This window comes from Pogona vitticeps, chromosome 3, assembly GCF_051106095.1.
Source record: "Pogona vitticeps strain Pit_001003342236 chromosome 3, PviZW2.1, whole genome shotgun sequence".
NCBI classification, from domain to species: Eukaryota; Metazoa; Chordata; class Lepidosauria; order Squamata; family Agamidae; genus Pogona; species Pogona vitticeps.
In genome coordinates, this window is record NC_135785.1 from 233,120,247 (window position 1) to 233,138,897 (window position 18,651).

Genomic DNA, 18,651 nt, shown 5'->3' on the forward strand with positions numbered 1-18,651 from the left:
GAAGACATTTCCAGCTCTGATATTTTTGGCCTCATTATCTTCCCCACTGGTTATAAATATGCAAGTGGGCTTTAGGGTGCATGCTGAAATCATGCTAATAGAGACTGGACCATCAGTAGCCAAAAATGAATAGATGTGGTATGAATGGAAGACAGGGAACGGACTGAGAAATGAGCCAGATCAGTTTAGTTCTGTTGTACTTACTGAACTCTACTGCTCCATACTTTTAAACATACCGTTGCTGGATGAATTCTTCAAATCACATTGCTTTTAGCTTGACCTATAGGGCAATAACATAGGTTTACCCCTATGCTCTTATAGGGGTAGACCTATGCTTGCTCTATCTTGCTCCAACTATCTAGCCCCAACTTCCTGTCAGACAGTTCTGCTGACATTTTAACCCGAACTGCATATTGTGTGTATCCAAGACCGAATTCTTCATTATCCATCCTGTGCTTAAAAAAAGGAATCTTTGACTCCTCCTTTGTTTTCCTTTTGCATTGCCCTAGCTTACTGTCAATTCAAGATTCCTCTCTCTATGCAACTCCTTGCTTCCTTCTTAGAACAAACTCTGTTTCATATACAGCTCTGTTTTTTAGCTTACTTTTTTTTTTTACAACTTAGCCACTCCATCCCTAGCCAGAACTCAAACACCCATGTCAGTCATGTTTCTCACTGACTAGTATGATCCCACTCCTTCTGTACTGGTTTATCAGAGAGTGTTGATCAAAGTTTCAGGGAATTGCTAAGTTTCTCTGGATTTCCCAGGGACACAAATCTCACAATGAGCAGTACTGAAGAGCACTGGGCAACCTTCTCTCCCCACTGATATCAGAGCTCATTGGCTCATTCCAAAATGTTTGCATGTGTGTTGCACATATATATCTTTAGAAAGCAGTTCAGGAAATCCATAATATGTTCAATTCACTCACACCCTCATATTATTTTGTAGTTGTTACATAAGGACCCACTCTCTCTGACATCAGAGGGATTCATCATCTGTGACTTCAAAAGAGCCCTCTCTGTAGCCTCAGGTTTTGGTCATGAATTCTCAGATACAAGAAGCTGCTGGCCTTGCTACCCTATTCTATATGTCTTCATGTCCAGGATCTTAATTTTCAAGTGTTTCAGCCTTCATATTCATGTGTGTTTCTGCCATGAACTGTAGTCTTCCAATTTAATTCAGAGAAGCATGAACATACATCTTCTTCCATATATGACACTACTCTTCTGTCCTTCCTCCCCTTATGTCTAGATCTTCCTTCAGATACATTAATTATAAATGGTTATTAACATTTCTGTCTCCTTCTCACTCTTTCTTCAAACCAACCATCACAATTTACCTCTGTCTACCTCTAATACTTTTTGTTCAGTTGCTTTATCTTATCCCCTACTGAAATGAAACAGTGGGAAAACATGTGCTCAGCACACTTTTATGTATCTAATTAAGATACATAAAAGTGTGTTGAGCACATGTTTTACCACTGTTCTTGCCTATGTCTTTTTTCCTCACTTCTCTGGTACCTTTCTCTTTGACTAACAGTAGATTTTAAGCTCCTTGGACCTGTAATCTTCCTGGTCTTCAAATAGTCATGTAATATCAACAAGCTCAATATACAGAGCAATATAAGTGATCTGGGAAGGGAGAAGAGTGAAATAGAAGATATGCTACTACTGCCAAAATTTGAATAGATCTAGATGGCCAGGGTTACAGCTGTGTGTATGGGGGAAGACTGAAGTATCAATATTTGGAGAGGTTCCATCTGCAAACTAAAATAATCATTATTTATGCCAAATCTAGACTGGTGTATGGAAGTATCATTCTGGTGCACTGTTCTGGTACCTCTGTTTATGGCTAAAGGTCGTAATATCCCATAGATATCAGTCATACTGAACTGTCTGTGTGCAAACAGTATATGAGTCCGCTAAAGATGGACTAATGTGTTAACATTGATTTATCTATTATTTTTCAGTTGTTTTCATATCACATCAGTTTATAAGTAGTGCTTGTTGTTTTGTGTCTGCATACATTCATACATTTTATGCATATTTATCAGTATTTGTATATTTTTAGATATTTTTAATGACTTTTGCAAGTTCTTTCACCTAAGGAAAAGCAGTTTGGTTCACACTTTTTTGTAATATATGCACAAAATATACGCACAAGTATACAGGGAACTGTATACTTCTCCATATTATCTGAAATTCCATGTGTATATGTTTCTATTGCACACTTTGTCACTATGGGTATTTGGGTATGTTTCAGTTCTTGCAGACGTTTGAATAGTGAGAAAACACTATGGTTGCATATATATGTAAAACTCAACAGATGACATGCCCATCTCCACTGTTAGCCACCAAGCAGGTCCATGTATGCTTCCTGTTCCCAACTGTAAACTAAACTGAGGAGAACTGCAGGGTAAAAGTAAGCCATGAACTAGAAGTAAGGTGTATTTTGGTGGAAAGATGGTGTTTTGTTGAGTTTCGTTATTTAAGGCAAATTCCTGGGCTTGCAATTTTTCAATACTGAAAATATGGGTCAAAGGAGTCTAATAAAAAATAAAGTAGGTCCCACAGGTCCAATATCTATTGTCCAGCCCTGCTGTACTGAAAATGATGAAGCACATGGTTTGATACTGAAAAAGAAACGCAAGGGGTGCTACTCCATTATGTCTTAAGCTGGGGAAAACAAGACCTCAGGCCAAGGGAGGATGGTAACCTAGCCCATGGAGGCGCTGAGTCCCCCTCCCAAGAAGCCTCTCCGTGTTGGCTGAGAGTGGCTTTGCCTTCCTCCATTTGCACACACCAGCTGAGTCCCAAGCTTAGAGTTTTAGCAAGTGGCTGCAAGCAGCTGTACAGCTCTCTTACTTTTTTACTACGATTCAGCTGTGCAATTTACATATCCAAACACAATATTCGTTTAGTTAAATTTTTCTTAGGCTATTTTATTCCAACTGTCCTAGAAACTCACTCAGGATCTGTAATCAGTGAAGTTTCTTGCTCCTTTTTAGTCCTCATAAGTGGTTGTGAGCTATCAGGGGTTTTTTTTTGTTTGTTTGCTGTCTGTCAGTTATTTCTTTTTGTTGCCTGTACATTATTTCAATGCAGACCCCACATTTTAAAGAGTGAACCAAAAGTACAATTTCACGTGTTGTAGAGATCACCTTCCTAAGGTACGAGGCAGTGAGTCAGCAACTAAGCACGTTCATGGCTCAACAAGGATTTCAAACAGGTCTTCCAACTCTCACACTGCTACCTGCAAATTATGCTGCCTCTTTTTAACATGAACCATTTCCTTGGTCAGATGTGACACTGATATCACACCTACACAGCATGGTTAACCTTTCCTTTGCCTTTTCACCCTGAGCTGCAAAGGTACTTACAGTTCACAGTGACTCGGACTTGCTTGACATCTGCTGTGGAGACCTCATTGGCAGCTTTGCACTCGTATTTGCCCGACTGCTCTCGTGTTATCCCCAATATCTCCAGGAACTCTTCCTCACCTTCAAATTCTCTGCCTAGGGAGAGAAAAAGACACCGTTTACCTCAGAAAACCTAACAACATTCACTGTATGCAAGTGGGAAGCATCAAATAAGGAAGTCTGAAGTACGCTTTCAGATCCAGTAGTTAGAACATGTTTCAAATAAAAGCAAATATCTTGGAAAAAAAATGCATGTGTTCCACCAGTTCAAATACATGAGTTCCTATCTAGATTGTTTTGGCTACAGAGTAAACTAAGAAGTTTGCACATTGTTTTTCACTGTTCTCTGGTCTGCTTTACAGAGAGACTGAACAGTTCGACACTATTGTGTTATTTTATACATTGTGAAAAGGGGAGGGGAGTGATCTCATCGTCCACCCAAGTGCCATCTTTTCTCCTCTGGAAGTGGAAGAAATCCAGGTCACCAATATAGTAGGGAGGGGAAAAGAATAAAAGGAAAAGTTATCTGTCAGAGTAGAAGTTGTACAGAAAGGAGAAGAATTTGGAAAAAGGGGGAAAAAGAAGGAGGAAGGAGAAGAAAAGGACACTGATATGAATAGGGGAGAGAAAGGACCAGGAGGGGAGAAGGAAGGGAAGGGAAGGGAAGCAGAAGCTGAGATTATGGAGGCAAGAAAGGAAGAACATGTTCTGCACGAAAGATGGAAATGGATCTGGATGGAAATCCCAAGGACCTATTAATGGGAGAAGTTGATGTTGCCCACGAAGGCAGCTGAGAGGAGAAGATATTACCACCCAGGAAGGAAGCCATCTTGTTGGGGAGAGTAGGCCAGGAAAGAATGGAACAAGAAAATAAGAGAGGAGAGGGTTCAGATGGAGGCTCAGAGGAGATAAAGGGTAGAATAGAAAATCTCTCCATCAACTGTGACCACTCACCCACCAAATGATGAGGATCAACACCCTGGGAGCCTATAACCCAGATGGGAGAGTGGTGTGGAGATGTTACATTGCCCTTATTGCATTTGCCATTGCCTGGGGACCAAGATGAGATGCTAAACTTTGAATAGGGAATTAGCCCAGATCTGGAAAAGAGTAGTGTTTCAGAGAGGAAAGAGAAGACTGAACTGTTCAAAGATGTTGATACATAATTGAATGGTCTTTCAGTAAAAGCTGATGGTTTAAAATAAATCAAGAAATGGACCTCTCTCTCTCTCTCTCTCTCTCTCTCTCTCTCTCTCTCCCTCCCACTCCCCCTTACCTGCAGAGCCTCTACTCTGGGTGGCAAACAAAGCATAATAACACAGTACAAACAATCCCAATAACACCCACATAATCAGTAAACATGACACATAGTAACAAACAAACAAACAAACAAAAACCTGCTAAAAATGAGGACTAAAAAGTATTTTAAAATATTAAATACAATATTAGGTGGCAGAAACATGGTAGTGCTTCCCTCAAGGGGGAATGAAAAAGGGGGTCAAGGCTGAACCCTCACATACATACACAGGTTGAAGAGGCTTACACAGCACAGGATCAAATACAGAAGGAGACAATGTTAGTCCCACTTCCAAGCAAGGGTGATCCTCTCACTGAAGTATGAGTAGGAAAACCAGGAGGTGCCATTCATCTCTCCTAAGATAAAAGGAGGTTGGTGCTTATGCAGAACATGACTTGCATCTCATGGGTCTGGAGAAAGCATTTTTCACATATTCTGTCACACTCCCCTAGCTCCCAAGCATGTTGGCAAACACCTGTCTACTTAGAAAACTCCATGAAGTGGGCTGCAGTTCATACAAGTTATTTGTTAAGTTTTAAAGACTTGTAATGATGACAGGTGTACAAACTCCCTCGCCTTCTCCCACCTGCTACAGGTCTTACTGCAACTGCTTTGGATTCTTTGTGACATTCTTGCAATGCAACATTCATTATGAATATTAGTTTAGGTGAGAGCTCATTACAACGTGGTGATGGGTGGCAGAACGGAACAAAGATACAGTTATAAGGAAGGAAAACAAAAAAACAAAAACCCAGAATGATACAAGTTTATTCAAGAATTGTCTCTAAGAGAGTATTTCTCCTTCTTCAAATTCTAGGCCATGATCCAGCCTTTTGTCCACAATAGTCATCCCGTTGTTCTTGGAAGCCCTGAAACCAGACATGAAGCCACTGGCAATGGTGTAGCTAAAAATATTGTAAATAAATAAATAAATAAATAAATGAAATCAATAGACCTGTGCTGTAGCTGTGGCTTCCCTGTGACTTGTTACTCAGAAGGGTGTACAGAGCCATTATAGTCAGGTGGCTAACAATAGATTTATTTTCCACAAATTTGTCTAGTCCTCTTTTAAAGCTGTTCACCACCACATTTCATGGAAGTGCGTTTCATAGCTGAGCTACGTACTATGTGAAGAAACATTTGTGTTCTGAGCCTTTCACAATCCATCTTGACGCAAGTATTTCAGACTTGAGATTATTATTTGGGTTCCAGATGTCATGTGACTATATCTAAAACCAGAGGCTCATTTTCTCAGTGTTCAGTGGATGAAGGATGAGCTGACTCCAGCTGAATGGTGACATCAGCAAAACCCATCCTTAGATACCTTTGTTCCCCTTCATTACTCTGCAGTAACATCAGAGCCTCTGAAATTTCTATTCATTATACTGGCATGGGTTTCCTTTGCCAGCAAAAACTAGCTGAGGGCATCAGAGCGTATATGCAAAACCCTAGCTGAAATATATTTGCTTGAAGTTATTAATTGGGACTGACAAAACTTTGATTGGAGCATTTTTCTTTTTAGACTTCATGCATAACTTTTTTAAAAGCTTCAGCAAGTATACAGGTGTATCTCCACTACACAATTATATCAGTCTGATACCATATGAACCATTATGGCTTCATTCTAATGATTCCTAGGATTTGTCCTCGGGGGAGGTACTTAGAATTCTCTGCCACAAGACCAGAATTTAAAGGAATGCAAAGAGTTTCAGTCACAGTAATCAGACATGGTTGTTCCTATATGCTATCAAGCCAACTCGGATTTATGGGGATATTATGAATGAGTGACCTCCTAAACATCTTGCTATTAACAGCCTTACTCAGCTCTTGAAAACTGAATGCTGTGGTTTCCTTTATTGAATCACATATTACTCTCACAGTTTCTGACCTGAAAGTAAAGAACAGGAAAAGATAAGCCATATGTTAATAAAGTATCTGTAATAAAGAGTAAGAAAACGTACAGAGATGCCTTTCACTCTTCTGGTGTCAGTCACATTTTACTGGGTTCAAAACTTAGCAAGTTACTTTGGAAAATCATGACTGTTGCTGTTACAATGTCATGACATCTCTCATTCCTATGTTGCTCATAACACAATGATACTCATAATCCATTGTTCAGTATGTAGCTCATTAATTATTTAGTTTCTTTTCTTTCTTTTTAAAAAAGGCAATTAAGAAACAAGAAAACGGCCAAAATGTTAAGGAACACCCCTCAAAACATCCCTCTGGTCCAAAGCATTATTTGACTCTAAAAAGGGGAGGAAAGCAAGGAGTGGAAGGGAGACTAAATAGTACTTATTAGACAAAAATCCAACATTGCGATATCCTTGCTGTTGCAAAAAATTAAAACAAAACCAATACATTACAGGTAAAATTGTCCCTTGCAAGCTCTGTTAAGGTCCTTCTGCTTGAATTCAAGCCCACAGAGAGTTAAAGAGTTCCCTCAGTCTCATTTTTGCCCCTTTAGAAAGCAGAAACCCTTGCTCTTCCAGCCTCCCCACCAGAGGCCATAACTGACCAAGAATAGTTTCAAGTGAAACCATCCATAAGCAGGGAGTTGCAGAGTAGAGATTTGTTTGTTTCTCTGCTGTTGTTTTTCCAAAGGATTGTTCTGCCATAGCTGCTGGGGAAAATAAAATCTGTCAACATTTCTCAGTCTGAGGAAAGTTACAGACAGATTTCTTGGTTCTTCTAGCAACAGCCGTATTCAGCTTGACTGTGAAGGTAAATAAATGAATTATTTAAACACTATTTCTCTCCATTTCATAAAATAAGTCTTTAGACTGGGTAGCAAAATACTTGCTTTTACAGACACTGTCTTTCCTATTAAATATATATGCTCTGTCTACTATAGCTCATTGGGTATCTTTGCTCTGTGCATTTAAAGAGGTTACAAAAATATCCATGTGGTATAGCACAGTGGTTCTTAACCCCTTTGAAAGAAACGCCCCCTTGAGCCATTGAGGAAGTTATCATCGCCCCCTCCCCACGGTGATGATATCTATCTATCTATCTATCTATCTATCTATCTATCTATCTATCTATCTATCTATCTATCTATCTATCTATCTATCTATCTATCTATCTATCTATCTATCTATCTATCTATCTATCTATCTATCTATCTATCTATCTATCTATGACACTTAAATCCAATGACCCCTGAAAACAAAATTCAATTCCAAGAAAATGAAATGCTCCAAAAAAGTAACATTTAATGATTTAGTTGCAAGCAAATTTTAAGACGCAAAAAGAAATATAAAAAGGGCATAAAAACAAACCACAATGCAGGAACTAAAAATTTCAAGACGAAAACTCTGAAACTAAATTAAGATTGGAGGAAAATATATATTCATGGACACTGTAAAAAGGCTGCAGCCATCTTAACAGGTTTGGCTTGCTTCAGCGCCCCCTACCGCTCCCTTCTGCTCCAGCGCCCCCACGCCGCCCCTTTTTGTTCTACCACCCCCCTGAAAAATGAAATCGCCCCCTGGGGGGCATTATCACCCACGTTAAGAACCACTGGTATAGCAGACAGCCATGGACTATGTGTGGAACTGATAAAACCACTCCTAAAATATCACACTTATATTGGAAGCCCTATTAAGGTCACTATAAGTCAGTCCTTACTTGACAGTACATAACATACGACAACATGACATAACATAGCACTGTATGTGCACTGTCTCAATAAACCTTACAGCAGCTTAGTACAGAAGATAAAAAAATACAACCTGCAAAAGGTCAACGAACTCTACCCAGCCACAAGGGCCAGGGATCATTGCACAAAAAAGACCAGCTAACAACACCCATCAGTCACAGTGACAGATAATCTCTCCCTCCCCCTCCCTTATCAAAACAAAAACATGCTGATCACCCTATCTCCTGAAAAAAGACAAAAGCTGTTTCCCACAGCTATAAATACTCAACTATCCAACAAACAGCAACAGAGCATGGACAGAGTTCCTACTTCAGTCCTCCGAAGATGCCGGCCACAGAGACTGGTGAAATGTCAGGAAGAACAACCTTCAGAAGACGGCCAAAGAGCCCGAAAAACCCACAACAACCAATAAAGATAATTGTTTGCACCCTTGAGTTTAAAAAAAAATCCAAACTCTAGAAAAAATATATTCCAAAGTTGGTGATTTTTCCACCTGCTAAGTTCATGACCGAGTCATAGTTAGAATGTTGGATTAGGATTTCAGAGATCCAGGTTCAGACTGGAACTCAGACATGAAGCTCACTCACTAAAAGCAAAAGCAAGGCATGCAGCTTATATACTGCTCCACACTGCTTAACGCTCGCTCTGGATGCTTCACAATATCATTATACAGTGGTGCCTCACATAACGATTTTAATTGGTTAAAAAAAAACGTTATGTGAAACATCGTTATGAGAAACACCATTTCCCATAGGAATGCATTGGAAACCGGTTAATCCGTTCCAATAGGCATGGATTGCCGTCCTTAAGTGAAAAAACCCATAGGAAACATCGTTAAACAATACAATGTTTCCTCCATTGGAATGTATTGAAGCTGACTCAATGCATTTCAATGGCTTTGCGAAGTCAATTTTTGCAAATTTAAGTGTGTCATAAAAGGGTCAAAAATGGTTTTAAATGCTTGGATTAGCTTCTGCACCCTCTAAAACGGATGCAAAAGTTAATTTGGCTTTGATCTGACTTTTCATTAATTTATGGTAAATTTTTTCCCCCCAACTTTTGACAGCTGTCAAAATCTGACAGCTCCATTGGTTCCTATGGGGGAAGAAAAAATTCACAAAAAAATTAATGAAGACTCAGCAACTGTTCTAAATGCTTGGATTCGTTAGAGGACCCCCTAGGTCGTGTGCAAACCTGATTTGGCTTTGATCTGACGTTTCGTTAATTTATGGTGAATTTTTTTTCGGCCCATAGGAACCAATGGAGCTGTCAGATTTTGACAGCTCCATTGGTTCCTATGGGCCGGAAAAAAAAAATTCACCATAAATTAACGAAAAGTCAGATCAAAGCCAAATCAGGTTTGCACATGACTTAGGGGGTCCTCTAACTCAGTGGTTCTTAACCCTTTTGAAAGAAACGCCCCCTTGAGCCATTGAGGAAGTTATCATCGCCCCCCTCCCCATGGTGATGATATCTTATTTATTTATCTATCTATCTATCTATCTATCTATCTATCTATCTATCTATCTATCTATCTATCTATCTATCTATCTATCTATCTATCTATCTATCTATCTATCTATCTATCTATCTATCTATCTATCTATCTATCTATCTATCTATCTATCTATCTATCTATCTATCTATCTATCTGTCTGTCTGTCTGTCTGTCTGTCTGTCTGTCTATCTATCTATCTATCTATTTATTTATTTATTTATGACACTTAAATCCAATGACCCCTGAAAACAAAATTCAATTCCAAGAAAATGAAATGCTCCAAAAAAGTAACATTTAATGATTTAGTTGCAAGCAAATTTTAAGAAGCAAAAAGAAATATAAAAAGGGCATAAAAACAAACCACAATGCAGGAACTAAAAATTTCAAGACGAAAACTCTTAAACTAAATTAAGATTGGAGGAAAATATATATTCATGGACACTGTAAAAAGGCTGCAGCCATCTTAACAGGTTTGGCTTGCTTCAGCGCCCCCTACCGCTCCCTTCTGCTCCAGCGCCCCCACGCCGCCCCTTTTCGTTCTACCACCCCCCTGAAAAATGAAATCGCCCCCTGGGGGGCATTATCGCCCACGTTAAGAACCACTGCTCTAACTAATCCAAGCATTTAGAACCGTTTTTGACCCTTCTAAAACACTTTTTAAATTGAAAAAAGAAACATCCTTAAGTGAAGCAGGGGACCTAAAATCGCATTAGTTATGCGAAGCATGGTCCCAAACTTCGCTAAGCAAAAATTGCCTATAGGAAACATCGTTATACGGTGCATATTATTTTCTAAAAAACCACATCGTTATGCGAATTCATCGCTAAACGAGGCACTCGTTAAGCGAGGCACCACTGTATAGGCTAAACATTGCCTTCCCACCACCACCAGTAAGATGGGAACTCAGCTTACTGACCTCATAAGGATGGAAGGCTGAGTCAACCTTGAACTAGCTACCTGAATCTGTTGGGACTGCACAAATAAACTCTCTCTCTCTCTCTCTCTCTCTCTCTCTCTCTCTCTCATTTTGTAATGTCTAAGAATCTGACCTCCTTTGAAGCAGGTTCTATTTTAAATTATAAGCATACAACTTCAGGCATGCTGCATGTACTATAGAACAGAACAGCAAAAGAGAACAGTCACTGATACTCAAGCAATAAGGCTAATGCAATTAGTTCTCTTTCTATGCCACCTTTTCTCCCAAGAGCTCCTGACAATATGGGTGACTCTTTCCCCTATCATACATTTTATCCTCACAACAACCCTGAGCTTCATGACACCATTGTTAAACTGCAGTACTGTAGTCAAAATTGTCCTAAGAGGAGGCGTAGGATTTGTTCTTGATCACCCCGGAGTACAAGCCATATAATAATGGCCTCAAGTTACAGAAAGCTAGATTTCAGTTGAATGTCAGGACGATTTTCTTAATTGTAAAAGCAGCATGACAATGAAACCAATTACCTTGGAAGGTAGTGAGTACTCCCAACACTGGAGGTATTAAAGAGAAAATTAGACATCCATCTGTCACATATACTTGGATTTGGATCCCTGCATTCAGCAGAGGGTTGGACTAGATGGCCTTATAGGCCCCTTCCAGCTCCATTGTTTTATATTACTTTTGCTGTTCAGTTTAGCAAACAGGTAATTTGGGTCTGGCTTGCTCCAATCTAAATGACTTGAGGCCATCTCTCAAGAAGAGGGAAATGAATGTAAGAAAAACAGAGTCTAGTTGTAGGGGCAGCACTATAAATTATCAAGCTCATAGGGGGGAATAGAAAAGAACCAGCAGGAACTATGTTTGTTGTGTTCTATTTTACTGCTGTAAAGGGAACTGAAGAAAGGTGGACACTTTAAATAATTTTCAGAGAAACTGCTGTGTTTGCACTAGTTTATAAGAAAAATAGACATACCACCTGCTTACTGGCATTCTCTATTCTTATAACTCAAGATGGCTCCCCGCTGTGTATTCTCCAGATGTTTTCTTAGTTTAGCTTTATACATCCCAAGTGATGGGTATTTCTTCACTACTTTCCTTAGGCAAGGCTATCCAGCATATAAATACAGTTGATCTTTGCAAAACTGACCTTTTCATAGAGAGATCACATAAATCCTGGTTATATGCCACTTTATGAACCTTCTTTCCCTGGGGAATACACCCTTCAGAGAATCCTAGATTGATAATTATTACAGTCTCCCGTAGGTGTTACCAAGCCAAGTAATACTAATAATGCTGCATCCTCCTTATCTGTTATCACAGCAATTGGCAAAGTTTGTCTCTAGGACCACACTCTAGTCTAATAATGTCATGCATCTCATGACCTATTTTCTGGTAGCTCTCTACAACTAATACAGTTCTTCCTGTAACAGCCCAGTGGAATGGATAGAAAGGCGCAGAAAAACCAGGGGAAGGAGTACAAAAGAGTTATAAAGAACAAAAACAGGTGGTCCCACCTACTTTCAACTCCGGCCCCACCAATCAATGGCTCAGCATACATGCTGCCTCCAGCAGATTTCCTTCTTGAAAGGAAAATGGTTTTCCATGCTATACATTATCTATTCTGCTTTATCAGAATATAGAAAATATGGTCAATATCAAGCATATTGCTTTAGGGAAATGGTTTCCCAATGCAGATCTTCAGATGTTGTTGAACTTCAGTTCTCAGGATTCCTGACTTTTGATTGTTCTGGCTGGGGCTTCTGGGAGCTGAAGTTCAACAATGTTTTTAACTGGTTGTTGTAGATTTTTTGGGCTCTCTGGCTGTGTTCTTGAGGTTTTTCTTCCTAACGTTTCACCAGTCTCTGTGGCTGGCACCTTCAGAGGACAGGAGTCAGAACTGTTTAGAACTGTTTCTCTAAAGCTTTAATATATATAAGTCTAGTCTCACTATATAGGCATCTCGGCAATTAAACATAAAATATAAGAAGAAAGAAAATCATCAGGTCATTGTGCTTAATAGGCCTGAAGAAGCTTTGTCAGTGCAGGCACTTCTGCAGATAGAGTTAATATATAAATTATAAGAACTTTCACAGTTTGGGTTTTTTTTTACATTCTAGCCCATCTTCTAATGCAATTTACATTGTAAAGCATACAGTGGTGCCTCGCATATCTAGCGCCCCGTTTAACGACCAATCCGCATAGCGATGCAGATTTAGCGATCGCAAAAGCGATCGCATCGCGACGTTTTGAATGGGCGAAAATCGCATTGCGATGTTTCCCCAACAGCTGATCGGCAGTTCCAAAATGGCTGCCGGATGAAGAAAATGGCCGCCCGCAGCGTTTTCGCGCCCTGCCCTCGCTTACCAAGGCGGTGAAAATGGCGGTCGTATGGGGAATCTTCCCATAGCGGTGAGTTTTTTCCCCATAGGAACGCATTAAACAGGGTTTAATGCATTCCTATGGGGTTTTCCCCCCACATAGCGACGTTTCCAGATAGCGACGATTTATCCGGAACGGATTATCATTGCTATGCGGGGCACCATTGTATTTATTTATTTGTTACATTTATAGCCCGCCCATCTAGTCGTACTGGGCGGGTGACAACATATCAAATGTAAGTACAATTTAAAATCATAACAACATATGACTAAAAAACACAATGATCCAGATGGGAGAAGGCACAGAGAACAAAATCAGGCGGTGAATGAAGGAAAGGCTTGCTTGAACAGCCAGGTTGACGTTTGAAGATGCCCAGGGAAGGGGCCATACGGATCTGAGGAGGGAGGCTATTCCAAAGACGAGGAGCCACCGCCAAGAAGGCCCGTTTTTTTGTTTTTTTCTTCTGGGCCGCCCTTGGCGTTAGGCTCCTCAGTCTCACCTCCTGACTAGATTGGATGATACGGGTAAACCTAGGTGGGAGAAGGTGTTCTGTCAGGTAACAAAGCCCTAAACTGTTTAGGGCTTTATACGTAAGCATTAAAACTTTGAAATCTATGCGGAACCGAATGGGCAGCCAGTGCAAGGCGGCTAGAGTGGGAGTAATATGTTGATATTACTTTACCCCAGTAAGAAGTCTGGCCACCACATTCTACACCATCTGGAGTTTCTGCATAGATCTTAAAGGCAGCCCCACATAGAGAGCATTACAGTGTTTTGATTTCAAGATTACGAGCACATGGACCAGAGTGGTGAGTGATAGGGGCTCAGCTGGGCTATCCACCAGAGATGGAAATAAGCGGTGCAGACCACTGATGCTACCTGGGATTCCAAGGCAAGCACCTGGTCCAGATGGACCCCCAAGCTGTGCACCTCACTCTTCGCGGTGAAAGTCACCCCCCCAAAAGAGAGGGAGTTTCCCAAACCACTGATGCTAGGCCCACCCACCCTCAGGACCTCCGTCTTGTCCGGGTTCAGCCTCAGCCCATTTTCCTGCATCCATTGCAGTACAGACCCCAGGCAGTGCTGCTATTATGTCTATAGGGCGCTATACAACCAACCAACCAACCAACCAACCAACCAACCAACCAACCAACCAACCAACCAACCAACCAACCAACCAACCAACCAACCAACCAACCAACCAAATTACTTGTAAGTAGCCATATACTGAGGGCGAATTCACATTGTCTTACTTTCAGGAAATAGAAGTGCTACTGTAGAATTTCTGAATTTGGATATCTGAAATGTCAGAGTCTATACTCATTCTCTAATGACAGAAACTGGTACAGAACCATCAAAGCAAACACAGTGATACTTGGAGACAAAACTACCTACCATTTCCCAGAGATACTTATTTATTGCATGTTAATTGCTCAGATCTGCTCTAACTTGTAGCTTTTTCAGGTCCTGTGAATGAAACTGTGCCCCCTGCTTCCCATGTGTTAATGTATGCTGCAGCCTGATGTGATCAGGATCCTTGGGGAGGTGAGGGCTACCATATGCCTGTTGGATCCTTGCCCTTCCTGGCTCACAAAAGTGGCCAGAGAGGAACTGGTTGATTGAGCAGGAGGAGTGGTGAATGCCTACTTGTAACAGGGTATGATTCCATGAGCTTAAAGGAGGCAATAGTAAGACCATAGTTAAAAAAGCCCTCTTTGGACCCCATAATATTGAAAAATTACCAGTATCTAATATTCCATTCTTGGGGAAGATACTAGAGTAGGTTCTGGTCTCTCAGAGTAGCTAGACCCATTTCAATCTGGCTTCAGACCTGGTTATGGGACAGAGACAGCTTTGGACTCCTTGGTATATGACCTACAATGGGAACTGGATTGGGGATCTGTGTCCTTGTTGGTTTTGCTAGACCTCTCAGCAGCTTTTGATACTATCCAGCACAGTACCTTCCTGATCTGTCTCTGTGGAATGGGACTTTGGGGCACTGTAAAACAGTGGCTCTAGTCCTTGAGACCTCAGAAAATGATCCTGGGGACTCCTGTTCAAACCCTTGGCTGCTGACCTGTGGAGTCCTTCAGGATTCTGTTTTCTCTCCTATGTTATTTAACACCTGCATGAATATACTGGGAGAGCATATCCAGAGTTTTGGGATTTGGAGTCACCAGTATGCAGATGACACCCAACTCTATCTGTTCTTGCTACCTAAATTCAAGGAAGCTACTTCAGCTGTTGATCAGTGTTTGCTATCAGTAATGAACTAGATGCATGTGAATAAATTGAAACTTAATCCAGACAAGACAGAGGTGCTCCTGGTCCATTGAAAGGCAGATTAAGGAATAGGGATGCAGCCAGTACTGGATGGGATTACATTCCCATTAAAAAAACAGGTGTGCATCTTGGGGGTGCTTTGGAATCCATTTCTGAATCTGGATGCCCAGGTCTTGGCAGTGGCCAGGAGTGCGCTTGCACAATTAAAAACGAGTGTGCCAGCTATGTCTGCTACTTGAGAGGTCTGATCTTGCCACTGTGATACACACCCTAGTAACATCCCGGCTGGATTACTGTTGTGTGTTCTACATAGGGCTGCCTATTGAAAGTGTTAGGAAACTGCAGTGGGCCCAAAATTCAGCAGCCAGATTGTTGGCTGGGGTTGGTAACAGGGATACTTACTGTATACTTACTGATCTTTGCCTTAATAGTGCCTGTTAATGTTGTAAGATGCTAGTCCTCATTCATAGTTTTAAGTATTGACTTTTAATTATGCTAACCACCATTGTATACTCATTGTTTTCAACTTTAAATATTGTATTTCATTGTTGTGAACCACCTTGGGTCCTTTTCAAGAAGAAAGGTGGGGTTAAAGTATTTCAAATAATAGTAAATAATAGTGATAATTCACATTTTGACTTTCTCCTTTGCAGGATCCAAGATACTGTATCTTACAAAATGGATTTTTAAAAGCAGGTGCAGTTCTAGAACACAACAAATTACAGTAGTGAAAATTCTATTACTTAAATTATGGATTTTTAAATTAGAGAGTTTTCAATTCAGAATTTATTTGGAAAGCGAAGCAAATCTTTCTCTGTTTCTGAATTGAACCAAAGGAAAGCAAGGAAGCCTGAAGCAGCATTCAAATCAAAGCACGGGTCTCTGAAGTATCAACTTTTGCTATAATACTTTAAAGATTTAAAAAAATGCTGAAAATTTGAAGAAAACTCATATTCAGAATCAGGGAGTTTCAACTGAAAATGAAAGTAATACTGTAAAGCAACCAGGAAGCCCAAAGCAAAAGATTGACTGCTCAAGCACCAATGAAAACCCCAAGCTTTCCCCAATCATAGATCCTGTGACAGAGCTCAGATCACCTATAAATTCCCCTGTTGCTGTGATTGGGACCCATTGAACATCTTGGGAGAGGAAGGGAGTGATATTAGTATGTTAAAGTTTGCTATTCTCATTACTTTCATTTTCAGTATGGGATGTGTGCAGTGGAGAACTTTTCTTCTTTTCTTTTAGGAAGATGCCAGTCTCAATCCAATTGATTGGGTCCTTGTTTGTGTGAAATATGTGCCATGGATATTTTGAACCTTTTATGCAGCATTTGAGTAAGGTAGGGCACAGTACCATTAAGAAAAGAGCCTAAACTGTACCCACCCCTCAATTTGCATTTTGCCTTTTTACTTTTAGGTTAGAAACTACCTTCTGTACATGCCCCCTGAAATTCAGATATTTACACAACTAACTTTCCTATGTGCCTTTGCTGGCACACATGGAATTCCTTACTGAAACCCATAGATATGTACATAACAATCTGTATAGACCACCATGAAGCTGTGACATATGAAGGCATTTAAGTATACAAATCCATAGGCAAGTTTACATTGCTCATTTTACCACACGTTCTCTTGCATTAGTTTGCATATTCAAGCCCTTCTCCATATTCACACATTTTTGCACTTTTGTGGGCGGCTTCACTGGTATTCTATGGTCAACTGTAGCTTTTCTGTAATATTTAATGGACATTTTCATTCCTGAACATCATAAATAGGCCCCAGGGAGATAACTGTCCAAGTTGTTGTACAGTACTGGTATTTACTACAGTACTGATATAGTCTTCTGAAGTGAAAGAAAAGATTTGGTTGAAACACAAGATTTCATGTGAAAAGTCAGTTTAAGGCCAACAGATTTGTTGAAATCTTGGAGCTTAGTGTAGCAAGTCACGACTAGAGTAGTCCTATTTGAACCAATGGAACATAAGGAGGATTTGATTCCTCAAGTTTAAATTCATCCAGTGGGCCAGCTTTTCTGCAATTTACTTTAAGCAACAGGATTTCCATATATATAATCTAACAATTATATTTCTCCTCATGGCATTCGATCTTTCAGGAGCCTAAATACATACAGCTTCTCATCTAAGCAGTCCCCTAAATATAAAGAAGGGGAGTTTTTTTAGAAGAAAAATCGAAAGGCAACATCCCTATCTGCAGGTACTGTATAGATAAGAGAATCAACTACAGTAGAGGCAGCCATTTAATATTCATTTCAGTACAGTACTCCAAACCCCCATTCTTTGCTTCCGCTTAAATACAAACATAAAAACAACACCTTACTCATTCTCTTTGCCTCACAGTTCTTTCTCACACTGTCTTTCTCATACAATTCCTACACAGAAGTACATCAGTTAATGCCTTGTCCTCTGTTCTCAAAATTCTGTCTTCTTTTCTCACACATATATGGTACTTTTGTGTGCACTCTCATGCACAATGCCATATCCAGAACACACACACACACACACACACACACACACACACACACACACAGAGAGAGAGAGAGAGAGAGAGAGAGAGAGAGAGAGAGAGAGAGAGAGAGAGAGAGGAGTGGAAACGAGAGAGAGAGAGAGAGAGAGAGAGAGAGAGAGAGAGAGAGAGAGAGAGAGAGAGAATATCCTACATTCAACCTCATAATATATGGTGTCTTTCTTTTCCAGTGACTTTCTTGGGCACAAATTCATAAACACACTGGTTCTGTTGATTCTTCTTTGTTAGGTACTTATAGTGAGATAAAGTTCAGACTCACTACAGTTTATGTTCTGTATGGATCTCATTTCAGAACTCCTGCTGGTTTTTTTTCTTTTCAAAATCCCATTTGTACATGTGCAGAGTAGAGAGCAGAAGGGCCCGTGGGACTATGTTGGGCACCTCTGCTTGAAACAAGATACAAAGAGATGAAATGATTGCCCATCAAAAGAGACCATTTGAAGCTTTCTGTGGCAGATTCTTGTGCTATACAGTGGGTGCTTTTTGTGTTCTGTTCCGTTCTTTCTGCACTTTTCATGTGTAGTTTAAGGTCTTGCTCACCTAAGTCTTTTCACAGCTTGCCACCTTGCATTCCCCAGGATGTTACTTCAGAAAAACAAAATAGCTAAGAGAGCCTTTGGCATCA

At 40.2% G+C, this 18,651-nt stretch overlaps 1 protein-coding gene across 5 annotated transcripts in view; it reads right to left on the reverse strand.

Annotated features, from left to right (window-relative positions):
* Positions 1-18,651, reverse strand: part of LSAMP (limbic system associated membrane protein) — a 1,273,416-nt gene that overhangs the window by 56,908 nt on the left and 1,197,857 nt on the right. For all 5 annotated transcript variants that reach the window (XM_078389966.1, XM_078389965.1, XM_072993808.2 and 2 more), the window contains one exon: positions 3,384-3,518. In XM_078389966.1, coding sequence (XP_078246092.1) covers positions 3,384-3,518 — 135 coding nt within the window. The remainder of the gene's footprint in view (positions 1-3,383; positions 3,519-18,651) is intronic.